Below are 16,720 nucleotides of genomic sequence, written 5' to 3' on the forward strand. Positions count from 1 at the left end.
TGAAAGATAAGATAAATATTCTCTTCATTCTGCTAAATCTCAGCACATAGAGTATGGTAAAATATCCATAATTCTTTTTCTAAACATGGTAAAATGATATGTATTTAACTGTAAAAAAGAAACCATAAGATTGTGAGGGGATTAAAAAGTAAAATGAAGAGATTTATCAACAACGCTTTTTCATAATCATAGAGGCAATCATGCAAAGTTTTAAAAACCCCATATCCCTATCTTAAATAATTGGCCAAACACTAGAAGGTATTTTAGTGGGGAAGAAAGGTGGGTTGGCTGGGGGGGAGTGAAGAAGGATTTTTATTTAATTCTGTATTCCCCCCCCTCCCCCCCAACACTACATCTTTCTTTTCCATTCTATCTGTTCCCATTAATCTGCATTCTTCTCTACTTTCCAGCATAATTTAAAATGACAATTCCTGCTACAAAGATGCTGGTCATGATTGACTCCTACATCAAAAAACTATTCTTATTCTGGGAGCAAATTTTCAAAGCCATTTTCCAACATAAACTGGAATGATTTCCAGTGCATACACTTATTTGGGTTAAAAATAAAGTACTCCTGTCAATGGAATTTACATTAGAAACTAGATCTAATTCAATCAAATTTTTGGGATACACATGTAAGTCTAGAGCAGGGGTGGGCAACTCTGGTCCTCGAGGGCCGAAATCCAGTCAGGTTTTCAGGATTTCCCCAATGAATATGAATGAGATCTATTTGCATGCACTGCTTTCAATTCATATTCATTGGGGAAATCCTGAAAACCCGATGGATTCCGGCCCTCAAGAACCGGAGTTGCCCACCCTTGGTCTAGAGCAGGGGTGTCCAACCTGCGGCCCCATGAAATATTTTGTGTGGCCCCGGTCGAGGGCGATGCAGTGTTTTCCTCTGCTGCCCCTGGGTGTTTACCATCTTGCCAGCTCCCTCCTCTATTTTGCTGCAGCATTTGCGCGGCCCCAGAAACATTTTTTTGGGCCAATGTAGCCCAGAGAAGCCAAAAAGTTGGACACCCCTGGTCTAGAGTCTATAGAAATGTGAGGATCTGGAAGAGTCTAGTCAAAATCCTCACATATCCAATGATGTATCCTCAGATTTTATTATTAATAGGAAAGACACATGGATAAACAAACAAAGCAAACTCATCAAGACTTCTTGCCCTTTAGAAAACAGGCTAAAAAGTACTACATGAAAATATGAAAAAACATGAAAGCAAAGCCCTTATCGGGATCTTAGCAGTGACCTTTTAGTTTTTTTTTACCAAGTCTACAAATAAAAAAATTACCGTATTTGCCGGCGTATAAGACGACTGGGCGTATAAGACGACCCCCCAACTTTTACAGTTAAAATATAGAGTTTGTTATATACTCGCCATATAAGACTACCCCTTCTTCCGCACACCTTCTGCACAACAAATAAAACTTAAAAGAACATCAGAATTTATTTCAACAATTTTAATTAATTCACTAAAGCTGAATAGAACAATAAACCCATGGGAGCTGCCATGCTATTTGTTTTCTAAACTGTTAACCAAACTGAAACTATCAATGATAGAAGGAAGATAACACATAGAGGGAGAGAGCAAGTGCCGGGCAAGTCCCTAGCAAGTTTGCTGGCATGACAGTTTCCCTTTAAAAGCCTTCAAAAGCCTCCTGTTCGCCCCCGCAACTTCCTTAAGGGCTAGACTCCACACACGGCCGCATGTGCGAGAGACGTAGTAAAGAGAAAAGGGGTGGGGCCAGAGCGCCGCTGCTTCCCGCTGCGCAGGATGAAGGAGCTGGCACCCTTGTCACACTGATGTCCCGCCATGGCCCCGCTGATGTCCCGGCAGGTTTACTAGTACCGTAAGCACCGTAAGGAGGTAAGGAAGGAGATGTTAGGGCATGTAAAGTAAGGGCATGTAAACAGTACCCGGCTTATAAGACGACCCCCGACTTTGGGGAGGATTTTAAGGTACTGAAAAGTCGTCTTATACGCCGGCAAATACGGTAAGTGTAATTTGATTTCACTTCCTCAAAAAAGAATTGCTTATTTGAAGAATGGTAAAATGATAGGACAGTTTGCTAATAGAATTGGTATTCTTTCAATCTAGACAGGAATGTAACTATGCTGCACTTGCATGGTGTTATCCTCAAATTATTTTACATTATGGGGAAAATTCTACATTTGGGCATATGCTAAGAGCCTATTCTATAACCTAGGTTCCATTATAGCATGCTTGTCTAACCTTTAGGCTCACATTTAGGCCTCTTTTCCTAAGGCACATCGATTTAGCGCATGCTAAATGCTAACGCGTGCATGTTAGTCTATGGACGTATTAGCGTTTAGCGTGCACTAAAAGAGGGGGGTTAATAGTTTGTAATATTTTGGAGGGCCAAAACACTCACCGTCGTATTTCCCAATTGTATTTGCCACTATTGTCAAATAGTGGCAAATACAACACTGTGTCATTTCCCCCTCCGTCATCATAAGAACATAAGCATTGCCTCTGCCGAGTCAGACCAGGGGTCCATCGTGCCCAGCAGTCCGCTCCCGCGGCGGCCCCCAGGTTCGTGACCTGTAAGTCCTTACCTAAATTCTTTATTCCCTATTCATTAGTACCCGTACAGTTACCCTCTATCTGTACCCTTCAATCCCCTTCTCCTTCAGAAAGACATCTAATCCTTTTTTGAAGCCCAATATTGTACTCTGCCCTATCACCTCCACTGGGAGCGCATTCCATGTGTCCACCACCCTCTGAGTGAAGAAGAACTTCCTAGCATTCGTTTTGAATCTGTCTCCCTTCAATTTTTCTGAATGCCCTCTTGATTTTTTTTGGCCCTGTTAGTCTGAAGAATCTGTCCTTCTCCACCTTCTCTTTGCCTTTCATGATTTTATAAGTCTCTATCATGTCCCCTCTAAGTCTCCGCTTCTCTAGGGTAAAGAGCCCCAGCTTCTCCAACCTTTCAGCATATGAAAGTTTTCCATGCCCTTAATCATCCTTGTCGCCCTTCTCTGGACCCTCTCGAGTATCGCCATATCCTTCTTAAGGTAGGGCGACCAGTATTGGATGCAGTACTCCAGATGTGGGTGCACCATCGCTCGATACAGAGGTAGAATAACCTCCTTCGTTCTGGTAGTGATACCCTTTTTGACTATGCCCAACATTCTGTTTGCTTTCTTTGAGGCCGCTGCACATTGCGCCGCCGGCTTCATTGTTTTGTCCACCAAAACTCCCAGGTCTTTTTCTAGGCAGCCTTCCCCCAGTACCTTCCCTCCCATCGTATAGTTGTACATTGGGTTCCCCTTCCCCACATGCAAGACTTTACATTTCTCTACATTAAAACTCATCTGCCATCTTTTTGCCCACTCACTCAGTTTGTTCAGGTCTCCTTGTAATTCTTTGCATTCCTCAACAGTTCTGACTCTACTGCAGAGTTTTGTGTTGTCCGTGAATTTTATAACTTCACACTTTTTCCTATTTCCAGGTCATTTATGAATATATTGAACAGCAGTGGTCCCATCACTCTTTCTCTCTCTCTCTCATCTACTCATAGCCTTCACCCAATCTCTTTCCCCTCAACTGGCTTGAGCTGCAGAAGAAGCAGTGAGATCCTTACTTCCCCACTTAGACTCAGCTCTCTGCAAAGCTTGAGCTGCGTATTGCTGCAAGTTCGGGTCGGTGTGGTAGTTTCAAGTCTCGTGAAACTTGAAACTGCAAGACTAACCTGAACTTCTGGAATCTCATGGCTCAAGCTTGTAGAGAGCCAAGTTGCAGCAGGGAAGCAGGAATCTTGCTGAAAGTGCCAAGAATTTGCCAAGCTTCCGAGAGCCAGAAAAAAGCACTTGGAAGGCTGGGTTTTAGCCCTTGAATCACTGGATGAACAAGCCTGCATTACAGAATAGTAGAATAACCTGGTATCAGTATTAGAGAATGACACGGGGAGCGATCCCCGCAGGCAGCCGCGGCGTGGCGGCGGTTTGGCTGCGGGTTATGGAGACTCCATAGCCAAATCGCCGCAGACACGGGGACAAAAGTTTTCACCGCCCGCAAAAACGGTGAAAAGATTTGTCCCCGCAGGCCAATGTAGCCCCTTCTAAGTACCGCTATTTACCTTGTCTTCACCGTGTGTCTTTGGTTCGGGACCAGGTGTTTGATTTTTTTTCCGGCGGCCATGTTTGTCTCCGCCATGTGGTCTGTCTCCTCCAACTCTCTACCCGACTTGCACGTTGCCGCATTGACTCCGCCCCCCAATATACTGGCTCCTCATTTGTCAGATCTGTTTGCTCAAAGTAGGGGACCAATCGCTACTGCCGCACATGATATTTAATGGGTTGTAGTGCAGCAGTAGCGATTGGGAATGGGATTTCGGAGCCGAGCCCAGGATTTGAATTTTGAGTCGCTGCCTCGATTGGATTTCACTGCATTCTTGGAGGAGCTGAAAACCTGAAAACTTCGTCAGTTACAAGTAGAGTTAAGGAAAGGACTGTTTGGGTGAATAAAATCAAGCAAGACCGCTGAGCAGCCCAAGTGCTCCACAGAGAAAAATACACCTAAAAGCAACTACACTCACCATAATACTATACTACAGAGGAGATGCTTCCGCTAAACTACAAAATCTATCACTGAGCCTACAAAATGACTCGGGGACGCCACTGTCCCTTGCAGGTAACCACAGGAAACCATCCCCATGTCATTCTTTAAGGATAGGGTTAATCTAAGCAGCTTCCAGAACTGTCCTAACATCTTAACTGCCTGTGTCCCCAATGCTGCTTAGTTGCTTCCAACCTGCCACCATCGACCTGGGTAATTACATTTTCCAGTGTCTATGTTAATCAGCTAATTGAATGAACCGTCTTAAGCAGTTCTCAAACACTCATAGTGGCCCGTAGTCTCTACAAACATTAGTCTTAATGCAAACAAGCAGTCATCTTAGCAATAACAAAGGTAAAATATATTAAATCTGATGAAATTATCATATGTAAATGTATCCAATGTTTTGTTCTTGTGGGACAGTCACTAGAGGGGTACACCTGAAGGAGAAGGGTGTATTAAGACCCCTTGAGAGGAATGGTAGAACTAGGGATGGAAGATTTTCAGGGCAAGGAAACCGAGTCTCAGTTGAAGTTTGAAACTGAATCCAGAGATTGTGGATGATTTGTTGTTCATCCACGGGTTAAAAAATAACGACAATTAAAAGTACAGGTTGTGTTTTGTTGTGTTTTTGTATAGTTATTAACTAATAGTTAACTAAGTTGTAAAGTTGTAAAGAATGTTTCCTTTATACGTTAATAAAGATAAGTATATAAATTCATACCCGTTTGAGGCTTTTATGTATGCTGCGGTGACGGTGACGGGGCGGTGAATGGGGTAGCAGTGGCGGTGACGGAGCGGTGAAAGGGATGGCAGTGGCGGTGACGGGGCGGTGAAGGGAATGGCGGTGACGGGGCGGTGCAGAGGATGGTGGGCCGGGGACGGGGCGGTGACGGGGACAAATTTTTTCCCCGTGTCATTCTCTAATCAGTATGTCTAGCACATAGAGACGATGTAAGTGTGAGCACCTAAAATTGGCAGGACACATCTAACTTTCAGTATTCAGTAAGTTTCGGTGGTGAAAAGGCAAACAGATTGCTAGGAATAATCAAGAAGGGGATCACGAACAGATCAGAGAAGGTTATCGTGCCGCTATACCGGGCCATGGTGTGCTCTCACCTGGAGTACTGCGTCCAGTACATGAAGAAGGACATGGTACTACTCGAAAGGGTCCAGAGAAGAGCAACTAAAATGGTTAAGGGGCTGGAGGAGTTGCCGTACAGCGAGAGATTGGAGAAGCTGGGTCTCTTCTCCCTTGAAAAGAGGAGACTGCAAGGGGACATGAACGAAACATTCAAAATACTGAAGGGAATAGACTTAGTAGATAAAGACAGACTGTTCACCCTCTCCAAGGTAGGGAGAATGAGAGGACACTCTCTTAAGTTAAAAGGGGATAGATTCCGTACAAACGTAAGGAAATTCTTCTTCACCCAGAGAGTGGTAGAAAACTGGAACGCTCTTCCGGAGGCTGTTATAGGGGAAAACACCCTCCAGGGTTTCAAGACAAAGTTGGACAAGTTCATGCTAAACTGGTGAGACTGGACTCATTTGGAGCACTGGTCTTGACCTTGGGGCTGCCGCGTGAGCGGACTGCTGGGCAGGATGGACCACTGGCCTGACCCAGCAGCAGCAATTCTTATGTTCTCCCACACAAGTGTATTTTCTATGCAAGATAATTATTCTAAACCAGTATTTCTCAAGTCGGTCTTGGAAACCCCCCGTTGCCAGTAAGGTTTTCAGGATATCCACAATGAATATGCATGAAAGAGATTTGCATGCAATGGAGGTAGTGTATGCATATCAATTTCATGCATATTCATTTTGTTTATACTAAAAAAAAACTGATTGGCACAGGGGTACTCCAGGACCGGCTTGGGAAACACTGTTCTAAACATTTACCGTATTTTCACGTAGATAACGTGCACCCGTGTAAAACGCGCACACGGGTATAGCGCGCGAAAAACACAAATGTATGTACAGAAATTTTTATATACTGCGCACACCCGTATACCGCGCATGCTGCCCGACTCTCCTTTCGCCCGCCCCGACTCTCCTCTGGCCACCCCGACTCTCCATTCGCCCGCCCCCACTCTCCTCTCCCCCTTGAAGTCCTGTCCCCACCCTGAAAGCCTGATGCCCCCCCCGACATCCGATTCACCCCCCCCCTCGCAGGACCGCTCGCACCCCCACCCTGAAGGACAGCTCGCACACACCCGCACCCCCACCCAGAAGGACCGCTCGCACGCACTCCCATCCGCACCCCCACCCTGAAGGACCGCTCGCACCCCCACAGCCTCCCGACCCCCCCATCATGTAGAAGCTCCTACCAGTGTCCTGCTGCTTCCTCTTGGCGGTCCCGACTCCCCGACACAATCGGGGCAAGAGGGAGCTCAAGCCTTCTTGCCCCAGCCAACCGCTGCACCCACGACACGATCGGGGCAAGAGGGAGCTCAAGCCCTCTTGCCCCCCCCCCCCGACACGATCAGGGCAAAAGGGAGCCCAAGCCCTCTTGCCCCGCCGACTCCCCAACTCCCCGACAATAACGGGCCAGGATGGAGCCCAAGTCCTCCTGGCCCTGGCGACCCCCCCCCCCGCTAGTTGTTCGGGCCAGGAGGGAGCCCAAACCCTCCTGGCCACGGCGACCCCCTACCCCCACCCCACACTACATTACGGGCAGGAGGGATCCCAGGCCCTCCTGCCCTCGACGCAAACCCCCCTCCCCCCAACGACCGCCCCAAGAACCTCCGACCGCCCCCCCAGCCGACCCGCGACCCCCCTGGCCGGCCCCCACGACCCCCCCACCCTCCTTCCCCGTACCTTTGTGTAGTTGGCCGGACAGACGGGAGCCAAACCCGCCTGTCCGGCAGGCAGCCAACGACGGAATGAGGCCGGATTGGCCCAGCCGTCCCAAAGCTCCGCCTACTGGTGGGGCCTAAGGCACCTGGGCCAATCAGAATAGGCCCGGGAGCCTTAGGTCCCTCCTGGGGGCGGGGCCTTGGGCACATGGTCGGGTTGGGCCCATGTGCCTCAGGCCCCGCCCCCAGGTGGGACCTAAGGCTCCCGGGCCTATTCTGATTGGTCCAGGCGCCGTAGGCCCCACCAGTAGGCGGAGCTTTGGGACGGATGGGCCAATCCGGCCTCATTCCGTCGTTGGCTGCCTGCCGGACAGGCGAGTTTGACTCCTGTCTGTCCGGCCAACTACACAAAGGTATGGGGAGGGGGGGTGGGGGTGTCGTGGGGGTCGGCCAGGGGGGTCGCGGGTCGGCTGGGGGGGCGGTCGGAGGTTCTTGGGGGGGGCGGTCGTTGGGGGAGGGGGGTTTGCGACGAGGGCAGGAGGGCCTGGGATCCCTTCTGCCCGTAATGTAGTGCAGGGTGGGGGTAGGGGGTCGCCGTGGCCAGGAGGGTTTGGGCTCCCTCCTGGCCCGAACAACTAGTGGGGGGGGGGGGTCGCCAGGGCCAGGAGAACTTGGGCTCCCTCCTGGCCCGATATTGTTGGGGAGTTGGGGAGTCGGCGGGGCAAGAGGGCTTGGGCTCCCTTTTGCCCCGATCGTGTCGGGGAGTCAGGAGGGCAAGAGGGCTTGAGCTCCCTCTTGCCCCAATCGTGTTGGGTGTCGGGACCGCCAAGGGGAAGCAGCAGGACAATGGGGGGTCGGGAGGCTGTGGGGGTGCGAGCGGTCCTTCAGGGTGGGGGTGCCAGTGGGAGTGCATGCGAGCGGTCCTTCGGGGTGAGGGTGCAGGTGCGGGTGCGTGCGAGCGGTCCTTCGGGGTGGGGGTGCGAGCGGTCCTGCGGGGGGGGGTGAATCGGACGTCGGAGGGGGGGGAACTATGTAAAAAAAAATTTTATACAACGCGCTCACGCGTATAACGTGCAAGGGTATGCGCGGTACGTAAAAACCACGTATAACGCGCGCGTTATATGCGAGAAAATACGGTACTCATGTAGAAATTTCTTTTCTTCAAAGCTATTTTTCAGTGCAATGTGAAAAATGAAGAAGGGAAACAAGCCACAATATACCATGATTGATCCTTATTAAATGTATATTAAAAGCATGGTTATCTACATATACCTTTTAAAAGGCAGTTGGGAAGAGAGAAATATGGAACAAAAAATTATGTAATGCCAATGTATGCTACGTTGAAATTTACATTTATTTTCTCAGTGGGCAGCACATCTCAAGCAGATTATACAAATACTAGTCTTTAAGCCCGTTACATTAACGGGTGCTAGAATATATATGTGTGTGTGTGTCTTTATTTCTTTCTCTCTCTGTCTCCTTAGCCACTTTTTGTAATTCTGTCTTTTTTTTTCTTTCTGTCTTTCTTTTGGCTGTCCACCACCACCCCTTGCGTGCTCCCCCTGTCAATTCTCCCTTATTTTTACATCCCCTGTGTCCACCACCATCCCTTCACTGCTCCCCTTATCCAGCAGCAGCCCTTCTCCCTTTGTTTTACCTCCCCCCTGTCCATCAGCACCTCTTCCTGCTCCCCCTGTCCAGCAGTAGGCCTCCCTTCATTTTTCTGCCCCCCAGTCCATCAGCACCTCTTCCTGCTCCCCCTGTTCAGCAGTAGGCCTCCCTTCATTTTTCTGCCCCCCCTGTCCATCAGCACCTCTGCCTGCTCCCCCTGTCCAGCAGTAGGCCTCCCTTCATTTTTCTGCCCCCCCTGTCCATCAGCACCTCTTCCTGCTCCCCCTGTCTAGCAGTAGGCCTCCCTTCATTTTTCTGGCCTCCCTTGTCCATCAGCACCTCTTCGTGCTCCCCCTGTCCAGCAGTAGGCCTCCCTTCATTTTTCGGCCCCCCATGTCCATCAGCACCTCTTCCTGCTCCCCCTGTCCAGCAGTAGGCCTCCCTTCATTTTTCTGCCCCCCCCCTGTCCATCAGCACCTCTTCCTACTCCCCCTGTCCAGCAGTAGGCCTCCCTTCATTTTTCTGCCCCCCCACTGTCCATCAGCACCTCTTCCTGCTCCCCCTGTCCAGTAGTAGGCCTCCCTTCCTACCTGAGTGCTTTAGCTGTACTGCCTTGAAGGAGGGCCGCCAGCGCCGCTCTGTGAAGGCCTCCTCCTGGCAGCCGCTGCTCGCGGCCGAAACTGACTCTTCCTGTAAGCCGCTCCTGGCCCTGCGTCTGCCCTCAGCCGACAGCGGCTTGCCTCAAAGCCCTCCTCCCGGCAGCCTCCGTTCCGTGTTGCAGGAAATCGTGAGTTTGCGAGAGCCGGGGACCGCCTCAAGCGCTGTGTTGGGGGGGTAGGCAGGCGCGGGGCCGGGATGCACGCTTTCGAAATCGAGTTGCCGCCATTTTGAAGATCGTTCTACCCTGCTCCTTGCCTTAGTATATTTTTAATTTGAAAGACACGGTGGTGGCGGCTCCTCTCAAGATCCCCGACTGCATTGGACTTCCGACGCAGGTGGGGATCCTGAGAGGAGCCGCTGCCTCGTCTTTCAACTTAAAAATATAGTAAGGCAAGGAGCAGGGCAGAACGAAGAACAGCAAAGTTTTGTGCAGTTCGGGAGAGGAGCCGGTAGCATGCAGAGTGAGAGGCGGGGGTGAGGAAGGCCGGCGCAGATGTGTAATTTTTTTTTTTTATTTGAAAGCCGCCGCCGCCACAGCCGAGTACAAAGCTAGTAGGTGGTGACGTAAAACCCGCGCATGCGCACTCGTATTTTCGCGACAGATCAGGGAACACTTTTTTTTAGTGCGCATGCGCGGCCTATCATTTTATTATATTAGATTATTCACCATGAAAACAACTATATATAAAATTCTATTTCCTGATGAGAACTACAATTTCCATAAACAGAGCAACAGAATTAACTATACGCAGCAGTCTGTCTTGCTTAATTTCAGCTGGAATACTATAATCTGTCTGGTCAGAGAGATGCCTTTGAAAACAGAATAAACCACATTCACAGAAGACAGCAAACTTCACCGAGTTCTGACCTGTACAGTTGTCCTGTTTCTTTTCCAGGACAATCTTGTTGGTCTTCTTCATCATCATCTATGCTATTATATCTGGACTTTGATTTGGTAGTTTTCTAAGGAGAAAGGAGATGAGAGAAGATACAGATTATTATTTATCTCACATGACAGTGGGCTTACTATCTTGGTTAGAGAATGCTGACCACTCGATGCTGGGGTTCAGAATGTCCTGCCTCATGCACAGTGCCAAGGAACAACCAATGCTAAGGAGTTAAAACGAGATAATGAAATCCAGCAATAAGATAATCGTTCTTCAAATGAAATTATACAGAACCACAGAGAAAAGTTCTATTAATGTAAAATCTAATAAGATGACATCAACGTACAATATATTGTTCCAAACCATGCGTATGAACCTAATAATATGGAATGTTTACAAAAATGTGATTCAAAAACAGAAAAATCCAGAATTGCAAGTTCACTTTAAAAAAAGGAGGAAGCTAAGTCACTGTCGAGAATGGTCAAATTCTGACAACCCTTTGAGACTGCATTGCCCATATTCAGAAACACTGTTGAAATGTATTGTCGGTTCCCTGAAGCAGTACTGAAACATATCACGTTGGAACCAGCGAGCTGTAAGCTAAGTTTGCAATTTTCAATGCATCTTCAATATATTAGTGCAATACAGAGGTCAGATAGCCTGTGTGGCATTACTAAATTAAATATTCGACTACCTTGATAATCAACTTAAGACTGTTCTGAACAATGCGATGATTGGGTGGTGAGGCGGTAGTGTTGGGGTTCTTCCCCTGTTACTGCCTTCATGTCTCTGAACATGAGTTCTATCAGCAGTTGATATACAGTGGTACCTTGGATTACGAGCATAATCCGTTCCAGGAGCATGCTCGTAATCCAAAATGCTCGTTTATCAAAGCAAGTTTCCCCATAGGAAATAATGGAAACTCGCTTTGATAGGTTCCCACCCCCCCTCCCCCCCCGAGGCCAGCAGCACTGCTCCCCCCTCCATGAGAACCCCCATTGCTCCCCCTGAAGGCCCCCCAGCAAACCGGCACCCTCCCCCCCCGCGATCCGGCACACCCCCCCCCCGCCGCCATCAGGCACCCACCCCGCCGCAACCTGAGGTCCCCCAACCCACCCGAACCCTCTTCTTACTTTGCTGTAGCCTCCGCAGCGGCACCAGCACCAGCATGTCCTGTGCGTTGGTGCAGGTGCCTGAAGATCTGCCTCCTGTGCTGGGCCTTGAGCATGTGCGCATGCTCAAGGCCTGAGAGTTCACGTTGAACGTGAGCTGGCTAATCCCTCCCACCTCCAGTCCCGGCTGACTCTCACCTCCCTCCCACCTCTCCAATTAATAAAATGCATACCTTTAAAATTTCTAGTGCTCCAGCGGTGAACCAGGGCAGGAGCAATCTTCCTATGCTCCTGCCCCATGTAGGGCCACTACCTGAATGGCTGCCATGAGTTCTCATGGCAACCTCATGAAACCGCAGGGAGGCAGGAGGGAGGTGAGAGTTGTTAGAGTCGGCCGGGACAGGAGGCTGAAGAGATCCCTCCTGTCCCAGCCCACTACAGGACCACCAGGTCTTATAGAAGGCCTGGTGGAGATTTGCAATAGGTCTGGGAGGGAGACAGGTTGGCGCTGACTCAAATATAAACCAAGATCTCCATATTGGGGCCATTTTTGGCCCAAACATCTCGGCTTATATTTGAGTATATATGGTAAACTGTCTTGTTTTATCTTTGCAAGAAAGGTGGTATATTAAATTTGAATTAACATAATCAAATTAGTTTTATCTATCTATTGTTCTCATTGCTTCTCCATTTACCCCTGTTTTTGAGGATTAAACAGTGGTTTGTTTCAACATTACAACCTCCCAACCAAAATTATCTGGATTACAGGGTTTTTTTCATTCTACACTATCCCTTGGACAGCAACATCAGAGGGGTCTCAGACTGTACTGGGAAGAGGCTAAAAGAAAGTGCATATGACATTTATTCTAAGCCAAAAATTAAGCAGCCTGCATGTTACTAACATTGCAACTGATGTGCCAGATGCTAAGATTAAAATGCATTGCGAGACTCACTATTTTTTCCATTCTAGAATCAACATTAATTGTGGTTATGCTTGGGCTAGCTTCCAGCGTATTACAAATAGGAAGATGAAAGAATTTACATCTATTGAGAATCAGCTTTATTTCTACAAACTTTGTATCTGGTTGAAAGCAACAGGTGTATGTGATCTTTCCCATTAAGAAAGAAAAAGGCAGGCATTTACCACTCGATAATCAGCTCTCTTTAGCCGGCCAGGAACATTGCTGTCTATTGGTATATATTGCACGTATTCTTAAATTATTTTTTGGAGGTTTTTCTGTATCAATGAAAGAAAATCAATGTACTCTATGGTTTGGATTTCTGAGGTCCTTTTCCTCCATAAATACACATATGTGGCATGCATTCTCAATAAATAGGCCGGGAAAGGGTGCACCGTGAAAGGGAAGGCCCTCCATTCTGAAGAGGAGGGCCTGCCGGCCTCAAGGAGTAGGCATTGCAGATAAAGGTACGGGGGGGGGGGGGTGTCCCGGAATGAGGGAGTAGCCATCTTTCCTGCCGGGGATGTTAGGGGAGTTGCCAGCATGAGGGAGTGGGCATCCCACCTGCTGGGGATGTTGCTGGGGGTTCCAGCAGAAAGGATTGGGGAGCCCTCCTGCCAGGGATTGTTTGGGGCTGCCGGCAGGAGGGAGTGGGCATCCCTCCTGACGGCCGACTTGTGGTGGAGTTTGGGGGTTCCCTGCCATGAGATTCAGCACCCGATATCTCCAGCTCAAGTTGTTAAACAGCACTGCTATCCAGGCACAGCAACAGCTCCCCACACGTTGCACCTCAAACCAGGTATCTCTCCCAAAAGTGCCATTTTGCTTGTGAATACTGTCACATACATATGAAAATGCCTTTATGCAACAACCCCCAAGTGATCTGAGTACTAATAACAATTACCCTTGGTTTTTAAAATTAGAGTTAACCAAAGAAAGAATATTTTACAGAGAAATGCAACTGGTGCCATCTTTCACTACAGCATACTGTAAAATGCCTGGCTTGCTTGTGACCCGTTACCCTACAAAATATTCTGTCTCTCTATATTAAATATAACCAAGCTTCCATACTTCTCTCCTCCCAGAATGTTTTCAGGTGCATTTAATTTCATGCCATCAATTAAAAAAGAAACAATCTGAAATGACAGCCTATTAACAGATGAAGGTGAAATAATCACAGTATCTTCTGTTCATGCCAAACACAGGGCTCCTTTGACAAAGCCATGGTAGAGGTTTTTAACGCAGGCCGGCGAGTTACATGCTCCAATGCTCATAGGAATGCTATGACCATCGCAGCATTTACCTTGCCAGCCTACGGTGAAAACCTCTACCACGGCTTTGTAAAAGCCAGTGACATTTTGTGACAAGAAGGCAGGAGTATTCAGGAATCTTATCTTTAAAAACCACAATTAGAAACCTTCAGACTTAAGGCAGGTTAACTGTCCATGAACACTTGCTGATTGCTCCACCCACCTTATGTTTAGCCATGTTGCTCATTAATGACCGACAGTAGGATTTCTTTTCTTTTTCTTTCACAGCTGAATTCTACAATTTACGGGAAAGAATGCAACTTAGCTTCATATAATGCATCATTAGGATAAGTAATATCTTGACAGAGATTTTCAAGTAGGGTTTACATGGCATCCAGATTTCAGAAAAAGACTAAAATTTTACTGCATCATGGTTAGGGCCCTTGGTCTAACTATGGCCTCCTTTTACAAAACTGCAATAGCAGTTTCTAGCATGGGGAGCCGCACTGAATGGCCCGCACTGCTCCCGACGCTTACTGAGTTCCTATGAGTGTCAGGAGCAGCGCGGGTCATTCAACGCGGCTCCCTGCGTTAAAAACTGCTAGCGCAGTTCTCGTAAAAGGGGGTACATGTATCATAAGAAAGTGAAGCATTCCTCTGGGTTCTTGATAAAAGCTGATGGTCTCAAGTACTTCTACGTGTCATGATACAATGAAAAGAACCTTGAGAATGAAATATAACTGCACATTTACCAATCAAATATCATCAGTGATACCCCACTGATGAACTGCACAAATATTTTGGACAGTTTGCAGTCTTCACTGAAATTAATGGTCAAATAAGTCAAGTGTAGCACTTTTCTTGCAACAAAAATAAATATGTTTCCATCATTTGAATACAGACTTTCATGCCCAGGCATAGTATAACAAGAATTAAAATCAGAAGGGCTAACAATAACTGCATCTGTCAGTGTTTTCTTGGCTTATGACAGTAATAGAACTGCAGGAAATTTGGAAGCGAAGGAGCATAGAGCTGTTAGCACACAGGCGTGGTAACAGCTACCATGTTGGCATGACAATTTGCATGTGGCAATTTGCGTTCTAACCGCATGCTTTTTTAGTTGATCATCATCCCACCCACCCCATCCCATACAACAACCATTCATAACAAAGACATACTGTACTCATCCATCCTCCCATTTATTCCCAAAATAACTCCAAGGTTTCTTTCCCTGCTACTCAGTCCTTCATTGGCACTTCTTCATTATGAATTGATTACTCACCCAGAAACTTCCGCCATATTTGTTTATAATGTAGCCACATTGGCTTATGTGAACCTTGATAAGCATTAATTTCACATTTTGCCAACTCATGCATTCTTTTGCTCCCAAGCTTGGATAGATGGGTCCTCTTCTTTTCCCAGTTATTTCAGAATGGTCTTTTTGATAAGCAAAATTGAAAACTATGATACTTTTTGCTCTAATGATTCCTAGTCCCAAAATAAAAAACACACGCAATAACCCAGCACAAAGCAGTAGATAGATGTCTATCCAAATCGCTATTTTTGAAAGTCATCCCCAATAGTCACTGACACCCTCCCGCCCTCCTAAGAGGTGAAAGTGACAGTACATACCAGGATCTATGACAGCTGCAGATAAGATGGCTATTTCTCTTACTGCGGCAAGCTGGCCTCTGGAGTAGCCTAGTGGTATATGCAGTAGACTGTAAAGAAGGGGACCCAGGCCCATATCCCACTCTAATTGGTATACTTGTGGTGAAAAATGTGAGCATCCCAAAAAACACAAAATACCTATTGAACCCACATATAGGTGACACCTGAGGGCATAAGGGCTATTGTGACATATTGGGGTACACTTGGGTACAGTACATTTTTTGCTCTTCCTGAGTAGTAGATTTAAAACCAACCGGAGAAAATATTTCTTCACACATAGGGCTCCTTTTACAAAGGCGCGCTAGCGGTTTAATGGGCATAATAGCATGCACTAAACTGCCGGACGCGCTAGCCGCTTACCGCCTCCTCTTGAGCAGGCGGTAGTTTTTGGCCAGCGCGGGGGTTAGCGCTTGATGAAAAGTCACGCGCGTTAACCCCGCTAGCGTGGCTTAATAAAAGGAGCCCATAGTGTAATTAAACGCTGGAATTCATTGCCGGAGAATGTGGTGAAATTAGTTTGCTTAGCAAGGCTTAAAAAAAGATTTGAATAATTTCCTAAAAGAGAAGACCATAGACCATTATTGAGATGGCTTGGGGAAATCCACTGCTTATTTCCAGGATAAGCAGCATAAAATCTGTTTTATTACTTGGGATCTAGCTAGGCACTTGGGATCTGGGTTGGCCACTGTTGGAAACAGGATACTGGTCTTGATGGCCCTTCGGTCTGTCCCACTATGGCAGCTCTTATGTCCTCATGTGAGCCAAGTACAGTACAATCAAGCCATTGTGACATCACTGATGGCTGGCTATTAGGCAATGGTGGAATGAGGCATTATGACATCACAGTCTGAGCTCTGGAATGTTGCTGCTGTTTGGGTTTCTGCCAGGTACTTGGGACCTGGGTTGCCCACTGTAGGAAACAGGATACTGATGGACCTTTGGTCTGTCCCAGTATGGCAATTTTTATGTTCTTATTTTGATTATTTTGATTAAATTGATTATTTTGGTGATAGTACCATATATAGAATTCATCTTCCATGTCTAAGGCTAAAGCACTCATTTCCAAACAGTCAAAGAAAAAGATGATGAACTTCCTAGGAGACAAGATCCAAGGGGCTTCTGCTTGGACTATGAATGATTTACGCCATGCTTACCTTTATGGAAGGATGGTCCACGATTAGCCATTTTCTTA

The 16,720-nt window shown here is 47.3% G+C and overlaps 1 protein-coding gene across 3 annotated transcripts in view; it reads right to left on the reverse strand.

Moving 5' to 3' along the window:
* The window catches only part of PLCH1 (phospholipase C eta 1), a 141,936-nt gene that overhangs the window by 31,543 nt on the left and 93,673 nt on the right, over window positions 1–16,720 (reverse strand). For all 3 annotated transcript variants that reach the window (XM_033957584.1, XM_033957585.1, XM_033957582.1), the window contains exons 13-14: window positions 14,081–14,152; window positions 10,518–10,612 (exon numbers count right to left, since the gene is read on the reverse strand). In XM_033957584.1, the coding sequence (XP_033813475.1) occupies window positions 10,518–10,612; window positions 14,081–14,152 (167 nt within the window). The remainder of the gene's footprint in view (window positions 1–10,517; window positions 10,613–14,080; window positions 14,153–16,720) is intronic.

The sequence above is a fragment of the Geotrypetes seraphini genome, chromosome 9 (assembly GCF_902459505.1).
Source record: "Geotrypetes seraphini chromosome 9, aGeoSer1.1, whole genome shotgun sequence".
NCBI lineage: Eukaryota > Metazoa > Chordata > Amphibia > Gymnophiona > Dermophiidae > Geotrypetes > Geotrypetes seraphini.